Source organism: Lampetra fluviatilis, chromosome 25 (assembly GCF_964198595.1).
Source record: "Lampetra fluviatilis chromosome 25, kcLamFluv1.1, whole genome shotgun sequence".
Lineage (NCBI taxonomy): Eukaryota > Metazoa > Chordata > Hyperoartia > Petromyzontiformes > Petromyzontidae > Lampetra > Lampetra fluviatilis.
The window spans coordinates 8,294,790-8,314,623 of record NC_136299.1 but is presented as its reverse complement, the minus strand read 5'-3'; the positions used below and the strand labels follow the sequence as shown (position 1 = coordinate 8,314,623).

The 19,834-nt window shown below is 49.1% G+C and overlaps 1 protein-coding gene across 3 annotated transcripts in view; it reads left to right on the top strand.

Moving 5' to 3' along the window:
• Positions 1–19,834, top strand: part of DDHD1 (DDHD domain containing 1) — a 33,653-nt gene that overhangs the window by 7,334 nt on the left and 6,485 nt on the right. Inside the window, exons 3-10 of one of the 3 annotated variants that reach the window (XM_078868191.1) lie at positions 813–941; positions 2,647–2,794; positions 12,253–12,362; positions 12,995–13,101; positions 14,245–14,609; positions 16,055–16,121; positions 17,414–17,563; positions 18,690–18,948. In XM_078868191.1, the coding sequence (XP_078724317.1) occupies positions 813–941; positions 2,647–2,794; positions 12,253–12,362; positions 12,995–13,101; positions 14,245–14,609; positions 16,055–16,121; positions 17,414–17,563; positions 18,690–18,948 (1,335 nt within the window). Of the gene's footprint in view, positions 1–812; positions 942–2,646; positions 2,795–12,252; positions 12,366–12,994; positions 13,102–14,244; positions 14,610–16,054; positions 16,122–17,413; positions 17,564–18,689; positions 18,949–19,834 lie in introns of all 3 variants that reach the window. The other 2 variants (XM_078868192.1, XM_078868190.1) reach the window with 2 other exon arrangements.

Sequence of the window (19,834 nt, the reverse complement as noted above, 5' to 3'; positions counted from 1 at the left end):
TTTTTTTGTTTGCCAGAACAAAGGGGGGAAAACCTTTTCTCATATTTTGGTACTGGCAAAGGAGGCCTCATGATACCTCATGATGCAAAACAAGTATCATCATTGTGTATTGTATTGTCCTGTTCGATCCAATTCTGGATGAAGGCCTCTCCAGAACATTTCCAACCCTCACACTCCTGTGATACCACAATCCAACCGAGCATGAGAACATCATTAATGACCCACAACACAACCCACCTTGTTCGACGGACCAGCCTTAATAGGTGCTCGCTAACAACACTGGTTCCCAAAAGCCATTGTAGGCGATACCGGGCATCTTTGTATCTTTGTTTATGTGCTTTGGCTGAGTCATGTAGCCCCGCATGCCCAACCACGTCCCCACGTAGCTGCTGTTTGTCCAGATAGAGGGTGCTAAATGGGGGCGGCACGGGCTCAGAGGCAGTTCTAGAAACTTTCCAGGAAAGGGGGAGGAGGGGGATGGGGCAGTCCCGAAATTTCAAGCTTCTTAAATAGGGTGATTTTAAAAAATGCAAACAAATCTTAGTATATATTTTCCCTGGTGAATATCAATAATGCACCAATGTCCAGGGTCTCAAGTGGGAGGGGGTATGGGGTCGAATGCCTCCATCACATCCCCTCCTCACCCCTTGGATTTGTCGCGGCAAGAGCTCTAGAGGAGGTGAGTCGATGTCAGTCGGAGGTGCGTGGGATTAAACCGGGTTCTTTGTTTGCAGCTAGCCTGGGCACAAGGGATTTTTTTCTAAGTCCATATATCATCAGCCGATGTTGTTCTCGTGTTTGTGCGTGTGCAGTCATCCACAGCCTGCAGTTGAACCGTAGCCACGTGGACTGGAATGGGGTGGATGAGGTCTACCTCTACAGTGACGCCACCACCTCGAAGATTGCCCGCAGTGTGGGCCAGAAGTTGGGGCTGTCGAAGGGTGCGTGTGCGTGCATGCGTGTCTCTGCGGGGTGGTTATGTATTTATGTATGTTGAACTTCTTTGCATCGTATGTAGGCAACTGTGCTCAATGAAGGTGCGGTGGAAGGACAACAATCTAAACACAAAAAGCAGTTCTAAGGAAATGAGTTTTCAATCTAAATTTAAAAGTTCGTATTTCCAGTGGCTTCCTTATATCAGAAGGAAGAGTGTTCCAGACGGCCGGTTAGCATGCGGCACTATGAACCTGGCAACCCGAGTTTGATTCCCGCTTTCGGCCAACACCGGTGACGATTATCTAAACCGGTTCTGGGCCTTCCTTTGGTCGACTCAGCCTTAAATGTGTATCTGGTGCAATGTGTAAACGTCAGGGTTGGGGAAACAAAGGTAACCGAGAGTGGTGGATGTTGATCACCCACCCCCTTGTGTGCCGTGCCAGCCTTCTTAGGTGCTACTCGCTAACAGCACTTGCACCCAATGGTCTGGTAAAGGTTATACGGGGATTCTTTGTATTTTGTGGGGGTTGTGTGAGTGTGTGCGCTGGCCCACACACCGAAACGGGACACCTGGGTCACACCAACGCCTCTGAGCGAACCCGGTGTCGTTTACAATCCCTTTACCCTTCCGTCACCTGTCGGCCGTTGCCTGACTGCAAGCCTCTGTGTGCCCCCTGCACGTTATAAACATCTCTTCAAGGTGCACTTCAATGTTCATTCATGATATTTAAAAGTACAAAACCCTACAGTAGGAGAATAGGTTTTTTCCCCTTTTTTTCTGGCAACAAAAAAACACACCTTTTACCAGGAATCATGTATGCATTAACCACAATACTGGTGGTCAGAATGCAAACAAAAAACATACTCTGATAATATATTGTCTTTGAAACTGATTGGTCCACACCAGACAGCTTTCTTTTGAGCTTCGTCTCGAACGGTGTTAGACCAGAGGACGCCAAAAGGCGTACAGCACAAAGACAATGCACTATCAGAGTAATGAGAGCTCGGGGTGAGCATCTACAGTTTAAAAGACAATGCATATATTATCAGAGTATGTTTTTTGTTTGCATTCTTACCACAAGTATTGTGGTTAATGCAGACATGATTCCTTGTAAAAGGTGTTTTTTTATGCCAGAAAAAAGGGGAAAAAACCTTTTCTCATATTTTGGTACTGGTAAAGGAGGTCCCATGATGTAGAACCTACAGTAGGTTTATATATATTTTTTTCAAATTGGGCTTAATTTCTCACCGAATATTTTACGGGTCTCTGTGGTAGCCTGAATGTAGGTGGCACGTGACAAGAAGTCGAAGCCATGGCGGAAGGTTTACTGGATGTGGTGCGCTGGATGGCCTAATATTTTCTGGGTTATCGACAAGGACAGATTCCGGCTGAAATTAGGTAGACGGATCACGTCAGATCTCGGAAGCTAAGGAGAGTTGAGGCTATACAGGGGATATTCATATTCTTAGTTTTTTTCGGTAAAGTTAAGTAGGTGATACAGCAATCGTGCTGTGACGGTTCCACCTGAAGACGGAAGCTTGTGTTGCCTCCGAAACGCCGTAATTGTTTTATTTATTTTTATTGTACTTTTATTAATTTTAATTTTTTTACTACGTGACTTTACCGAAAAAACCTAAGAATATGAATCCTTGCAGTCACGAAAGCTTCAAATCTAGAACTATACAGGGGGTATTTGTGTGCGTACGCAGCATCCAGCAGCGGCACGCACCTACAGAGGGGCTACGTGGAGGAGGCTCTGGTGGAGGACCGCCCTCCAGACGTGTCTCACCTGGTGTTCGTGGTGCACGGCATCGGCCAGAAGATGGACCAGAACCGCATCATCCGCAACACCAACACGTGAGTCGAACATGGTGTAGGCGAGTGGTTGGTCGTGGTGGTAGATGGATGGTCGTTTTAGTGATTGTAGGTGTGAGTGGTAATGGTGGTGGGTGGTGGTAGGCTTAGCTGAGTGGCAAGTGGTGTTGGTAGGTGGGTTGTGGTGGTGGTGGTGGAGGTGGATTTTAGGGGTGGATAGTGGTTTTGGTGGTGGTGGTAGTAAATTTAGGCATGTCTCTACATAGTACAACCACTCTTGACTTCCCCCACAACGTGTTACTCTTTGTTTTCCACCCTGGAAGATTGATGGGCTGAATCAGCCCACCCCAACCAGGATTGTGCACTCGCAACCTTCCGATTGGCGAGCCGTTTCGCTCTGCCACTGTGCCACCCGGCAGGCTCGATAATAACCTTGAAAACGAAAGCCCCGTGTGTATTATTCGGGTGCTTTGGAAAGTTGAATCGCACGGTTGACTCATTTGTGGAGCTGACCTTCTTTTTCTCGTACCGTTTGAAGGTAATCTTCGGTCACGTGATCTTGTAATCTCACCAGCCCTCCCTAGTGGGTCACTCGGTCAGTGCGTAATTAACGAGTTCTGCGCCTAGTGTGTCTCTCCCCCTCTCTGGGGCAGCTTGCGACGATAACGTCTCCTCGTGCCTATAACACCGAAGGCCGCGTGGCTGATAGGATGTGGAGAGATTGATATGTGAAGGAGGCGTATTGTCCGCTTATTTAATTTGTTGCTTATATCCTCCACAAGCAAGCTGATTATTAAGTCGTGTTATATATTCCAGTGTTTGGTTTTTGCATCGAAAGATTACCCGTATCGAACAGAGAGGCTCAATGACAATAAACGTCTGGCAGTTGCGCTTTACCCACATCGGCACGAGCGAGCCTGAACACTGAGATACCGATTGTCGAAACCGGTCCCGAAGTTTGCTTGTGTTGAAGCATTGCCGCTGGGGTGTTGCCCGCTCCCAGAAGGCCGCGTGGCTGATTTGGATGCTACTAAAAAACAAATACTTGGAATCTTTAATGTGGAGGGACGGACATGTGAAAGAGACGGATTGTCTGCTTAAAATTCTCGACGACGACGTGAATGATCATTGAGTGTTTACTCGTGATTATCTTCATCGAATTGGCCAAATATCTCAAATGCAGCAAGACCCACCTGAAAAAGGCAATCCTGGATAAATAACGGGCATTATTATTATTATTTTAATCAGTAACACAATTAAGGGAGGAGCGTTGGCGCAAAGGTTAGCATGCTGCGCTGGAAACCCGGTGAACCCGTTTCAAAATGTTGTTAACGAGCGGTTCGTGCGTCAATGAGAAACAACCGAGGGGGAGTCCCCCCCCCCCCCGTTCCACCACCTCCCAAATTATATTTTTTTATCTCTTTGGCTGAACCCGCGCGTGTTTGTCGGCTCGGTTTCGTTGTCCATGGCAACGGCACCACAACAAACGGTCGGTACAGCCGAGCTCCGCGATGCCGCTGCACTGGTCAGTGGAGGTCGCTGCGATTAGTGGTGCCACGGCCGACTGGTCACCACATTGCCGACGGTGGTCACGTGACCGGTCGCTGCGGACAAAGGTCCACCGTCAGTCCAAGCGAGCTGTGGTCACAATGGCTGGATGGAGCTATTATGGCAATGATAGTTGCAATGTCTTTTTTTTTTAAGCCGGCACCTTTTTCATCGGAGGATCACGAAGCGCTGTTGTGCACGTGAAGAGTTCCGACACTCGGTGCAAGTTGAAATAAATTTGGGGCAAGCCCAATATGTTTCAAGATGTATATGAATATACAACACAGGATTGGGCTATAATACGAAGTCTTACTTAACATTGTTAATGCTTGTGACAACGAGCGATATAGCTCAGTGGGCCTTGCCTGGTAAAATCTAAATAATTCTTAGTTTTAAGTTTATGGATTGCTATGGAGCATCATGGGTAATAACGTAAAAATATATCAACAGACCTCTGTTACATTTGTCCATGCACAAATATGCGGCGACCTGGAGGCTACTCGACCTTCCCAGAGCGAGCGGCTTGCAGTGAGAAGGTCAGGAGTTCAAATCCTGGTTCGGGGGTTGACTCCATCCCATCATCCCTCTAGGGTCACTAAAATGAGCACCGCTCTGTGGGAAAGTAAATGGTGATTGTCCTAAGAATAAATTAACTCCTGCCATAGGAATGTGGAATTTCCACCACTGTCTGAGGGCTGTAAACAAGAAACAAGCACCTCCTCTAGCCTGAACCGGGTGAGGGCCTATAGCTGTTGTAGTAATAGGTTTTTACCTTTTCAACTGGTACAAAAACTGACACCTTTATACAAGACATCATGTTTGCAATAACCACAACACAAGCAGTCAAAATGTAAACAAAAAGAAACAACTCTGATGATGATAATGATATGCACTGTCCTTGAAGTTGATTGGTCCACACCCGAGACAGCTTTTCTTAGAGCCTAGTCTCCATTGGTGTTGGACCAGATGACGCCAAAAGCCACACGGTCCAACACCAATGGAGACTAGGCTCTAAGAAAAGCTGTCTCGGGTGTGGACCAATCAACTTCAAGGACAGTGCATATCATTATCATCATCAGAGTTGTTTATTTTTGTTTGCATTTTGACTGCTTGTGTTGTGGTTATTGCAAACATGATGCCTTGTATAAAGGTGTCAGTTTTTGTACCAGTTGAAAGGATAAAAACCTATTACTATATTTTGCCACTGGTAAAGGAGATGTCTCATAGTGCCTATAGCTGTTGCTTAAAATTATATAAGTATAACCCGTAAAAACGAAGTTTTTCACTATAAATCCTTTATATGCGTGGCAGCGAACTTAATATAAAGGATTTAAAAATATATTCGCCTGTGGAGGACGCGGGGATCGATCCCGCGACCTTTGGCATGGGAAGCGAGGGCGCTACCAACTGCGCTACTCCGCCACGGCCTGTGGAGGGGTTACGCTCTGGGCTCTTACACTGTGCGTTCTATTTGAATATATGTAAAATAATTTTTTTTTGCCTAAAAAGTGTAAAATGTTGGAAATTTTTTTCACCAACATTAATTGTCTCGCACAACGAGTCTGTGTGGAAAATGTCAGCTCGATTGGATCACGGGAAGTGGGTTAAAAAACGACCGAAAGATTTGCACGGTCGTAAGCAAGCACGCAAGCAAGCACGCAAGCAAGCACGCAAGCAAGCGAACTTAATATAAAGGATTTAAAAATACAGTCCATTTGTCGGTCAATTTCTGGTATGAAGACCTCTCTACATGCCGTGTGAGTCATGGGAATTGTTTGACTTCACCACTTGACCACTCTGGCCAGCGTGGGTTTGTGTAAAGATTAGGTGTGGGTGGAATGTCCAGTAGCGGTTCAGATTATTTCTCTCTACTGATTGCTAGCCGTGGTCAGGAATTGAATTCGGGTCGTTTGCTTTGGATCACAGTACACAAACCACTGATCCACCCAGATTACTTAAGGTAAGTGTAAAATAGCAATGCTGTGCTGTAATATTAATATCGTGTGTTCAACCAGGAAGACCTGAGTGGAGGGAGTAGTTTGGCAGAGGATTTAACAGTCCTCACTTATCCATTGATTTCATCCTCATAGTTTATAATGTAATTTCATTTATTTATGAAACGCTCAGTGAGTTATATTTTTTTTAAGAGGGTGCTGTTGCAATTGAATGTTTGGCCAGTACCATTAATGAGCATTTGGCTTCATGTGGGAGGTTAACCGGAGAACCCGGAGAAAACCCACCGTGCATACTAGGGGAGTGCACGTGAAGGTTCTGCGAATACGGATTCAGGAAACTTACTTGCCGTACTGCCGTCTTCTCACCATGGCGGGTTTGAGAGTTTGACAGATTTATGCATGATCCACCAACCCTCGACTCTGAAAGCTCTTGTTGGACAAAATATAAACTGGAGCATCAGGAGATGATCACTTCCTCGTGTGACGAGACAACGCGGAAAGGTCCGCACAAACAACCCACTTCGCCTGATGACGATTGCTTGTGTTGGATCCGAAACGTCGTGATCTATTATTTTTCTACCTACGTGACTTTACCGAAAGACCCAAAGAGTAAGAGCTATAAAGCGCAGTGGTCCTTACCTGGTGAAATAAAAAGTTTCATATAGTTTTCGTTTATGGTGAATCTCTCAGGAGTTGTTAATTGGGCTGACGTAGCGGTGAACGTTGCCAGTGTCGGCACGGCGATGTGGTGTAACGGAACACAGACTTTTGGGGAGGACTTCACCCAGTAGTGGATAGGTCGTGGCTAGTTATGAAGGATGGTGAATTCCCAGTGGTCCTTCAAGGAATTGAAATGGGCATGAGTGTCGTCAGCGCTACGTTGGGCCTGCGTTGCGTCGCAGTCTGGGGAAGCCGTCATCCAGCAGTTGATGATTATTGTCGACGACGATGATGACAATGATGACAATGATGACAATGATGATGATGACGACGATGATGATGACAATTATGACGACGATGACGCCGAATTTCCCAACAGCTGTTAACAGGGGCTGGTACAGTTGTGAGCGTGCTGGGTTGTGCTTGGTTTGTTACCAGCGCTGGGGTTGCAATGTGAAAGACTCAGCTTGTGAAGGCTTTCATCTGGACGGGGATAGATCATGGCTGATGGGGATGATGGTGGTGGTGGTGACTTTGCCGGCATAGCATTTGCGGCGTGCGCGCTGGTTTCGGTGGCTTTTTTTTAGGGATTGGGGTTTGTTCCCGTAAGCAGCTTAGCGAGCCGTAGACTTCTCCCAACCTCCCACTGTACACAGAGGCTTTGTTGACTCTTTCCCTCTCTCTCTCTCATTCTCCGGTAGAAAAATATCATTAGCGTCCGCCGTGGGGAATATAAACACAACAGACGAGCAGACAATACGTCTTCTTCTTCACATGTCTGTCCCTCCGCTTAAAGATTTTCAGTAGTTTGTTTAAGCACTCAGTCAGCCACACGGCCTTCTGGAAGTGCACAATCCCGGCAGCATTGATTAGACACCAGGAAAATAAATCTGGAATGGTTTTGACGTGCAGCGTCTCGTCAGTAGTGGTCAAGCTTGCTTGAACCAATGCTGATGAGCTGCCAGATGTTATTGGCAAGGACCCTGTGTTTAACATATGGGCATCTCCTTGAGGGTGGAGGGCCAGAATTCGGGCCTAGAATAGTGACGATAGTCAACTTATAATGCGCGCCAGATGTCACGTACGGACAGAGAATGTTCGAATGTGACTGCAAGCCATGAATATTCAACCAGTCACAACCGTTTACTCTGTACCTTTAAAGACGCTCATCGCATACAGAGAGATGCACGCGGGCTGCTAATATAATGAATGAGAGGTTTAGTTTACAGTATTTATTTTAACTAGGGGAGAACTCCAGAGATCAGGATAAGTCTTATTAAGTGTAATTGGCAACAATGGCGGAGCCAGGATTTTCAGGTAGTGAGGGCACCCCCTCCAGCAATGGAAAATGATAGAGGAGTTGTTAGTAAGTAAGGACTTGTCCCTTGCTTTTTATTCGACGCGTGTGCGGCAGGCGCAGCCATCGATCGAGGGTCGAATTCGAACCGTGCGTGATCGGCATCGCGCTCGCTGAAGCTGAATGCCTTCAGGGAAGTCGTGTACTGTATACGCAACTGTGCACAATTCTGTGACTCGTTTATAACTGCTTTGCCGTTATTTATTGCCAATTATGGACTCAGACTATTGTTCTATCATCTCATAGAGTCCCTGGCACGTAATAATATGCTTCACAGTGGCAGTGGGGGTCGCAAAATGCCGATTTATTACTAATAAACCCCAATGATCCGATCGAAATGAGGGATTTCGATCTGATCATTGGGGGGGGGCACGTGCCACCCCACCCCCCCACTGGCTCCGCCACTGATCGGCAAGAGTTATATGTGGAGACTGCTTGGGCTATATCGGTGGATCTTTGTCTTTGTATGAGTGTGTAAGGTGTAGGCTTTAATAGGTGCTCGCTGAAAGCATTTGCCCCAGCAGCCTGTAAAAAATGGTACACAAGATATTTGTTGTATGTATACATACATTGTGTGTGTACGTGGACATGTGTATATGGGGAGCGGTGGCGCAGTAGTGCAGTGGTTAGCACGCTGCGCTATAAACCTGGCGACCAGAGTTCAATTTCCGCTCATAGCCACCAACACCGGTGACGATTATCTAAACCGGTCATGATCCCCCCCTCGGTGTCAAATTAGCACCCAGCCCCACCCTCCCCACCCAGCCCCTCCCCACCCTCCCCACCCAGCCCCTCCCCACCCTCCCCTCCCCACCCAGCCCCACCCTCCCCTCCCCACCCAGCCCCACTCTCCCCTCCCCACCCAGCCCCACCCTCCCCTCCCCACCCAGCCCCTCCCCACCCAGCCCCTCCCCACCCTCCCCTCCCCACCCATGCCCTCCCTGCACGACGGACGGACAGACACAATAATCCCCTGTGGGCTGGTGTAACCAGGAGGTTCCAACCAGTAATAGGTGCTCGATAACAGCACTTGCCCTATCAGATATCTTGGCTAATCAAGTGAGCCAAAAAGGGAATGAATCTGTTCCTGACTAAAATTACGAACCCCCCCCCCCCGAATCAAGACAATTGGTGTGTGGTAGGTGGTTAATCATTACAGTAATCATCATTAGCCACGCTCTATCCGCTGCTAGATGAAGGTCTTCCCGAGCCGTTGCCATCTCAGAGTCTGGCAATGCACCGATGCATGTACAGGGTTGCTTTTCGCAAACGAGTTGATCTCATCACTCCATCTCCACGGCGGACGTACTCTCTCTGGCACGATCCGTCCTTGACCACGCAATCTGGAGCACGCATCGCGAGCGATCAATGTGAATTAACGTGTCGCTACACGCCGACGGTTCGTTAGTAAGTTGCATCTGCCGCCACATGATACACGGCATTCGGGTCACCGTGACCTTGCCGTCGGTCAAAGATAGAAAAAAAAGATTCCCCATATAGCCTTTAACATGCTATCAGGGCAAGTGCTGCTAATAAGCACCTATTAAGGCCGGCATGGCACACGTGGCGGTGGTAGCGTTGTCAACACCACGAATGTCCGACTTTGTCCACCCCATTCCTGATGTTTACACATCCCGCACTGGTTAGTCATTTAAGGCTGAGTTGACCTAGGGCAGGCCCAGGACAGGTTCAAATATTCGCCACTGTTATCGGTCATGAGCGGGGATCGGACTCGGGTCGCCAGGTTCTTGGCGCGGTGCGCTAACCACAGTACACAACCGCAGTCAAAGATCCCCCGTTTAGCCTGAGCAGACTGTTGGGGCAAGTGCTATTAGCGAGCACCTTTGAAGGGTGGCACGGCACACGAGCGGGAGGGTGGCAAGCACCACCTTCGGCCGCCTTTGTCTCCCTAGTGGCATTGTTTACACACCGCATGAGGTACTCATTTGAGGCTGAGTCAACCTAGGGAAGGCTCAGAACCTGTTCAGATAATCGTCACCGGTGTTGGTGGTCTTAAGCGGGAATCGAACTCGGGTCGCCGGGTTCGTAGTGCAGCGCGCTAACCGCTACACCACCGCTCCCCACAGTCAATACACATGTGCACCCACACACAGTTTTCCAAAAGCAATCCAACTTCTGTGTTTCACCGTTTTTAAATCAAAGGGGCGGGTGACGTGACCCGGCGGGAGTGCGTTAGCCGTTCGTCGCAGACGTCGGCGGTTAGAATCCGGCCGGCCGCCCTGGTTAATACTGCGGGTGTTTGATTCACCCCACAATATGCGCCGACTGCTTGCTTCACAGCGGACGTTCAAGACTTGCGTGATGTCATTGCAGGAAGAGTAGGCCACTGTGTGTCGGCGTCACGGGAGAAAATTTGCCAACGTTGAACAAAACGAACATTTGTTCGAATTACAAATTACTCGATTGAGAAACGCATAGCAATCGTCGCCTGCCACTGAGAAAACTACCAGGACCCTCCTGAGAAAGTTTCGTCTCAGCGAGCCTTTCCTGGGCAAATTAGTTGAATATAATTCTGATCACCTTCGGTTATCTCCCAAGGTACACGTGTTCTTCTTTAGGCACACTAGAACGTCGCCTTTGACAATTAAGTAAATTATGACCTTCCTTTAGCTCGTATTTATCCCGAGCCACACTTTCTGAAAGAAACCCTTAAGTCGTTTCCTCTGGTTCACTTCCGCCGGTCGCTGTCGGAAAATGACGTTGAATATCGCGCAGAGAAGCGTGGGGAGATGCATGCACGTTTTCCCTGTGCGTGCGTGTGCTTTTAATGCTGCGCTTTAGGGTGCCAGTGTTAAATGCCCGAGACTCGGAAGGTATCAGGTACCAGGATGGGCACCTACGCGACAGAAAGCCACCTTGCGTTTTATAAATAGTTAAATAAGCGCGCAAGGAGAGACGCAGACGCCACTCTCGACGTTTCGAACACTTTGTTACAGCTGGAGTGCGCGCGCGTACCACAGGTGGTGCCGCGATGAATGAATGGGTGGCTGTGTGAATCTCGTAAATAATTAATGGCAGGTCGTGGTGGGGGGCCGGGGGGGGGCTTGCAGCAATGACAGCACCTTTAGAGCCTCCCACCCCCCCCCTTCTTGCTAAGTGTTGCCCAGGGAGGTTGTTGTGGTTTCTATTGTACCCTCGTTTTCCGGTTTCCTCTGCACTGCCAAAGTGTGTCCCCCAACCACCCCCACCCCAAACCCTGTTCTGGTCGGGTTGCCAGGAATTTGGATAACGGCTGCTAATGGATCGACCTGCAGCCCTGCCCTCCCCCCACCCCCGGCTTAACCCCCCTACATCCTCCTCTATGACGAAATCACCCGGCATGCACCCGATTTCGGGAAGCTCCACTGGGTTGAGACTGGGTACCGCTTAAGTTGGGTGACGACCATGCATACAGCAGGTTGCTTTAGGCCAGCGGTTCTCAACCAGGGGTCCACGTACCCCTCGGGGTATGTGGCAATCTCCCAGGGGTTACATCAGGTGATTTAAAAATGTGTTAAATAATATCATAAAATGAGAGTTATTGGTGAATAATCACGTATCGGCTAGACGTGGTGCTGGCCACCCACCCCCTCGTGTGCTGTGCCAGTCTTCATACATGCTACTTGCCAACAGCACTTGCTCCAAGAATTTTGCGAAGGCTTTGTGTTTTGTGGGTGAGTTGTCGTGGCACTTGGTGTGGTAGTTGAACGCGGTGCAGATGAGACGAAACGCCTGCACGCTGTCTACCGCCTTCACCAATCAGTCAATCGGGAACGGCCAATGCGGTGACGCGCGCGACCAGATCACCCCACTACGTGAGCAGCCCCTCGTCTCGCGGAGGCGAAACGAAATCCGGAATGACCACCGTCGCGACTCCGCTGTGATTTTGCGAGCCGAGGCTGAATCTCACGAGGGTGACGGACGGTGCGCGCCTGCGTGTGTGGGGCTTGTGGCGGCGTTTGCTTGGCGCGCGCACGCAGGATCCGGGAGGCCGTGCGGCGGATGGAGGAGCGCTACTACCCGGTCGTGGCCCAGACGCGACGCGTCGAGTTCCTGCCCGTCGAGTGGAGGTCCAAGCTTCAGCTCGACGGTGGTACCTTTGTCACTACCGTCGTCATCGTTATCGTCATCATTGTAATATTATCATCGTTGTTGTTTAGATTTAAAGCTTTCGTGACTGCAGGGATTCGTCTTCTTGGTTCTTTCGGTAAAGTCACGTAGAAGGGAAATAATAAAATAATAACAATAAAACATTGTAAAATAAAATAATATAATAATATAAAGTTATATTATAAAATTAAATAACTATTTTGTTATGTTTAATTTTATGATTTTATTATTTCCCTTCTACGTGACTTTACCGAAAGAACCAAGAAGATTATCATCGTTGTTGTTGTGATTGTCATTTTTATCACCATCATCATTGTAATATTATCATCATCATCATGGTCGTCACCATTTTCATCATTATACTCATTATCATCATTGTAATGTCAGCATCAATACATCATCATATTCATTATTTTCATCATAATTCTAATCTTAAAACATCGACGTTACATTATTGTTGCCGTAATCATAATTTCGTCACCATCACTGTAGCACGGTCATTTGCATGTTCATCATCATCGTGATTATCGTCATCAACATCATCGTTTCTGACATCATCACAATCGTCGTCGCCGCCGTCTTCATCACCATTGCGGTTTGGCTACGCCGCAGACACGGTGGACTACATCACGCTGGACAAGGTGCGGGGTCTGCGGGACATGCTCAACAGCAGCGCCATGGATATCCTCTACTACACCAGCCCTCTGTATCGCGACGAGGTCTGTCTGCCTTCAATACAATTCGTGGTTCTGCACTTAAATTGGCTGAGATCCAGCTCTGAGGTTCAGCTCTTTTCATGCAAACTCCGGCTATCCTCGCAGCGGCTTTTTGATAACTATTCCATGAACCAGAATAACTGCGGCCGTCTGGAACGCTCTTCTTTCCGATATTATGAATCCACTGGAGCTATGCATTCTTAAATCTAAATAAGAAACTAATTCCTTAGGAACTGCTTTTTGTGTTTAGTTTGCTGTCCTTCCCCCGAACCTCCGATTAGCACGGTTGGCAACATACGGTGCAAAAGAAGTTCAACGTACATTCATACATCGCTCTGTCATGGTTCGATTCCCGACTCATGCGCCTTTTTCCGCATGGGGATTGGCTGTTTCTCCCCCTGTTTTTGCATGGGTTTCCTCTCCGAATTCTCCGGTTCCCATTTTGTCTGCCCCAAGAGCTTGCGAAAAGAGGCAATGGGCAGGAGGGAATTCCAAAGTGGGAGCAGGGCGAGTGGAAGAAGCAGAAAGGGGAGTAAGCGTTGTTACCTGCAGCATGCGTGTGGTGGCTGAGCGCAGCATGGATGAGACGAGGCGGCCGTGAGTCAGAGGTTGCAACCGGGTACCCGATACCCGTACCCTACCCGATACCCGGCTACCCTACGGGTACGGGTACCCATTTGCGACCCTGGTGCGGCCGGGTACGGGTAGGCCGTGAGTCACTGGTGAGTAACTGTTTGTCACTCATTTCCCAACGTCTTGTCTCTTCTCACAATTCAAGTTCCTAGAATCAACCCACCCGCGCCTGCAACATGGCTTCATCCCAGAGGTCGCAATCAGGTACCCGATGCCCATACCCTACCCGTACCCGGCCGGGTATGGATAGGGTACGGGTACGTCCGGGTACGGGTACCCGTTTGCGACCCTGGTGCGACCGGGTACGGGTACGGGTAAGGAATGAAAACCCGTTTGCGACTTCTGCCGTGAGTCATTCAGTCTGAACCTAGGATCTGAGCAGTGCTAGTCTAGCGCTGTGCCCCTCCGCTTAAGACCATCTCGCGTGCTTCGCTATCTTGGCACCGTCGTCGTGGTTAATTTTTGTCGTGGGTATGATTTTTTCGAAATCTTATTTTAATCTGCGGCGCTCAGATCCTGAAGGCGCTGCAGAGTGAGCTGAACCGCCTGCACGCACGCTTCTGCTCGCGCAACCCGGGCTTCGTGGCGCAGGGCAGCCGCACGTCCTTGCTGGCGCACTCGCTTGGCTGCGTCATCACCTACGACATCATGACCGGCTGGAACCCCCTGCAGCTGTACGAGCGCGTGCTGCAGCGTGGGGATCGCGAGAACGATGGCGGCGATGACGGCGGTGGGGGCGTCGGCGGTGCCGATGGTGGCGGCGTTGGCGGTGGTGGTGGCGGCGGCGGTGGCGGCGGTGGTGGCATGGAGTCGCCGCGGGAATGGATGAGCCTAGAAAAACGCGGACTGCTTGACGACCTGCGCAAGACGCGAGAAAGGTGACCCAGTAGTTGTGGGGTGGAGGGGGTTCACATTGGCCATGTCTGTGTTGCTGAAATATTTGGTTAGAGCCCTTGTGTGGGTGTTTGAGTGTCTCGGTGGTGTCTGTGGCCATTGTGACAACACCGTTTGAGATCCTGAGCCTAAGTTCACGTTGATGTTGTTTTGTTGAACCAGGTGAGAACTCACGGGAGCAGGTGCTGAGTCTCATTTTCCAGAGTGACCTCAGTCATCAACATTGCAAAAAGAAAAATAAATTACAGCAATGAAGCAAATAGAAAGTGTGTGTTGTGTGCAATTCAGAATGTTCATAATAATGGTTGTGTCGGTGAAATTGAGACGACACTACTGAGATATTGGGGCTAGGTGTGTGTGTGTGTGTTTCTCCTTCAGTCGGTTCATAGTAGCTGTGACTTTCATGCTGAGAAGGCACTCAGATCCTGGGTTTGACAGTGGGTCTGGGTGTGTTGTTCTTACAGAGGGTTCGTAATGGCTATGTTGGGAGACACTGAGCTAGCATTGCTGAGATCCTAAGTTCAAGCTCTGGGACTGGGTGTGTCTTTTGCTCAGGGGGTTTATAATGGCTGTGTCTGTAACTGCTGAGCCATCACTGCTGGGATCAAAGTTCAAGCCTTCAGGCCTGGGTGTTTGTGCGACTCGCTCAGAAGTTTCACGATGGCCGTGTCTTCTCTACGCTGAGACTGTACCGCTGAAATGCTGGGTCTGAATCTGGATTTCAGCTGCCCGTGATGAAACTGGATCCTCAAGTGTAGAGCGTTCTAATGCTTTCAGCCTGGTCACCAATTAATGTGAAAAAAAAAATACAATAAATACACCTGCCACATGAAAATTCCACACTTAATTTGATTGAAATTCCAGCTTTGAGGATTTCACATTTTCTGCAGGGAATATAATCGGGGGCTTAATTTCGGCCGGCACACGACATCGAGTCGACCTCTCGCCCAGTGGCTTTGGCCACTTGTCGCGGATGCAAGCCCCTCCAGTCAACCAGATATTCAACGAGGAAACCAGCCCTGAATTTTGATTTAAAGCTTTCGTGACTGCAGGGATTCATCTTCTTGGTTCTTTCGGTAAAGTCACGTAGAATGGAAATAATAAAATAATACAAATAAAACATGATAAAATAATTATCACGACGTTTTCGGCCACAACGCAAGCAGCCGTCCAGGTGAAGAACAGGTCTGTCGGAATTCAGACGCTGTCTTTCCGACAGACCTGTTCTTCACCTGAGGACGGCTGCTTGCGTTGTGGCCGAAACGTCGTGAGAATTATTTTATCATGTTTTATTTTTATTATTTTATTATTTCCCTTCTACGTGACTTTACCGAAAGAACGAAGAAGATAAACCAGCCCTGCTTACACCGTCGACTATACGGACGCTTGCGCGACTCGTTTTTCCGCGATGACTCCCTTTGTGATGCAGGCTGGACCAGTTGGAGCACAGGCTGGTGGGTGCCAGCCAGCGATCAGCACTGCGGCTCCAGTTCCAGGTTTGTCCGCGCTGCGCTCCAAGCTCAAGATTCTCCTCCTCCCGTACCGCCAGTGACCGACTCTTTCCTTCACCGTACCATAACTATTAACGAGCTCATCTTCTTGGTTATTTCGGTAAAGTCACGTAGAAGGGAAATAATAAAGTAAAAAAAGTTTTCTTTTCATTATTTTATTATTTCCCTTCTACGTGACTTTACCGAAAAAGGGAAATAATCAAATAAAAAAACGTGTTTTCTTTTATTTATTTTATTATTTCCCTTCTGCGCGACTTTACCAAAAGAAGGGAAATAATCAAATAAAAAAACGTGGTTTCTTTTTATTATTTCCCTTCTGCGTGACTTTACCGAAAGAAGGGAAATAATAAAATAAATAAAATAAAAAAATGTATTACTTTTTTATTTCCCTTCTACGTGACTTTACCGAAAGAACCAAGAAGATGAATCCCTGCAGTCACGAAAGCTTTAAATAGAAATATTAACGAGCTATTTTTTTTATTTCACCAGGTAATGCCCTCTGAGCTATATAGCTGTTTTTCAGAAGCAACTTGGCCACAAATGATAGCTCAACGAAGTGGCTTATTATCACGTGGAAAGGTATAGCAGCAGCCAAATACTCTAAATGCATGTTGATTCTAAATGTGGAGGGAAAAACCGGAGCACCTGGAGAAAAATCCACGCAACCATGGGGAGAACATCCACACGGCCTCCTGTATACCAGGCAAGGGAGTTAACATCTTGCCACTGTACCGAGTTGGTCAGAGTTTGGTCCCGAAAAGCATACACGTTCAATTTTGTCTGAGTGTGTCTGACGCTGCGGTATGTCATGAGTATTTCTGCCTTACCAACAAGAAAGTTAGAACATGTCATTTATAATCTGAATTTACAGTCCCAACTGATGGACACGCTTTGCCCGAGTTCAAAAGCCACTCCCTGATTATACGAATGATTACCCACATATTAAAATGTCTCAAATGAAATCGTGGAACTGTTCTCTGTTTAAACGAAAGTCCATGAAGTGGCCATGTGGCTCAGAGGATTTCATATCATACGATATTAATACAAAGTTTTGCTGGCTGGCTGGATTCCTGGCTGGCTGGCTGTGACATCACCCACATCCCACAGCGTGGAACCGGGTGCCCTGCGTCGTGCCGATGTCACACCTCCCACCACCCATCACCCCGGCCGTGTATCCCACTCACGTGCCCAGGAGGCGGTAGTATGTACGCAAAAATGTTTGGAGACGCCAAGCAGTGGATAGTTCGTGGCTGACGAGCTGGATGTCTGGTGTGAAGGTGGAGAACTTCTTCTGCATGGGGTCACCGCTGGCGGTGTTCCTGGCCCTGCGAGGGGTGCGACCGGGGAGCAGCGGCTCCCCCCACCATATCCTACCCAACAGCGTGTGCCGCCGCCTCTTCAACATCTTCCACCCGACCGACCCAGTGGTGCGACTGAATTCACGGCGCTTTTGTGCCACCTGACACTACGACAGCGTCTTCCACTGATTCGCCCACCACGTGCCCAAGCCACTCGCCCACTCAACCAGCCGGCCCTATCCACTCATCAATCCAGCCACCCATTCGCATACCATTCCATTCACCTACCAAGCTACCCACCCACACATGCATTCAGGCAGCCATCCACCGATCAGTCCAGCCACCCATTCGCCTACCATTCCATTCACCTACCATGCTACCGACCCATACATGCACCCACGCAGCCCCATCCACTCATCAATACAGCCACCCATTCGCCTACCATTCCATTCACCTACCAAGCTACCCACCCACACACGCATTCAGGCAGCCATCCACCCATCAATCCAGCCACCCATTCGCCTACCATTCCATTCACCTACCATTCCATTCACCTACCATTCCATTCACCTACCAAGCTACCCACCCACACACGCATTCAGGCAGCCATCCACCCATCAGTCCAGCCACCCATTCGCCTACCATTCCATTCACCTACTAAGCTACCCACCCACACACGCACCCACGCAGCCCCATCCACCCATCAATACAGCCACCCATTCACCTACCTTCTAATTCACTGATCAAGTTAACCAAGCCACCCACGCATCCACCCAGCCAGCCATCCACCCGTCCACCTACCTCCTCTGCTCCCCCAACCCCCCAGCCATTTACCTACCTTCTCACTCATTTGCCCAGCCACAACGAGACGCTATATAAATGCACATTATAGTCATGACAATGATGATTATTTTAGATTTAGCGCCCTGCTATACGCCGGCACGTCTCAAGAACGCATTGCAGTACATCGACTCTCGTCTCAAACATTTGAAAGGGGGCACTCCCCAGTGACGGCGGTTCCTGTGCGGCACGAGGTGACTCGGCATTTGGCCTGCAAACCAGGCGGGCATTAGCCTGCCGGTCGGGCCTGGCGACGACGATAGTCGCCAAGCGTCAACCCGACCGAGTGATTCCACCACTGTCTCGGGGGCAAACAGTCGGATCACGGCACGACCCCTCGCCCACTCCAGCGGGGAAGCGCTCAGGACTCCTTAATGTTGACATCAAACCCTTTGCCCCTCTCCCCTTTGAGTAGGCCTACCGCCTGGAGCCCCTCATCCTGCGCCACTACAGCGCCATTCAGCCAGTGCAGATCCACTGGAGCAGCGCGGTGAGCCAGCCGCGCTACGACTCGCTGCGGCCCGTATGGATGAGCGCCGACGGTGGCGGCGGCGGGACGGCGGCGGGTCCGGCGTGGGAGCCCGACAGCCCCGTGAGCCCCGGTGGCTCCCCGGCACTCCCGCGGCGATACTACGGCGAGTCGCTCACCAACCTGGGCAAAGCCGGCATCATGGGTGAGCGGGACGCGCGCAACTGGAGCAGAACGTATCTTCCTCAACGTATACTTCATGAGAGCAGAACTCTCTCTCGGCTGTCACGCTGTTATTGAAGCTGCTGTCGGAAAACTGACGCTACGTGCGACGCGCTGTGACGCAGCGAGCGCGCTGACATGGCGGGGACCGCAGGCTACTCGACCTTTGGCACAGAATCCAGTGGCAGTAATGAGACGTTTATGAGTGCGAAATACTCATTGGTGAATTGGAACCATGTGAGAAGTTAATTTTTTCGATGTAGAGACCTCCGGTCATCTCACCCTGATACTAACAAGTGAGACTAGACAATATATTTTATCCATATGTGGCGACACGCTTCGGAGCCCAGCTAATTTTATGCTTCTACCCATAATGGCTCGCAGCAACGCATACTGAATTTGTGATACTAACTGTGTGATTGCATTCCACGTTTCGTTTTCTCGGGGCCTTTGAAGCATTTTCAAGTTTCGTCGTATTAATAACAAATCTAATAACAATAACTTTATATTATTTTGCATCGCTCCTGCCAATTGCATCTCCAAAGGCTGAACGTTGCGGAACGAACGCATCTTAGCATCAACAAAGGGACGGAGAACAGCGACAGAGAAACAAGATGGTCTCGATGAGGGGTCGGCAACCAAATCAACAAGAAGATAAAAACATTTCGAATTCGGTAAAAAATAAAATTTTCAAGAGGCGCAATGCACACGTGGTAAATACCAGACGGTGGTGCTTAATAAATAACTGTCACGAAACAATCCTTAATGAGCCGTATGCGGCTCATTAAGGTTGCCGACCTCTGATCTAAACCAAGGGTACCCCATGGGGTAAACAAAGTGTGAACTAGCCGGGGCGACGGGAGTGTCCA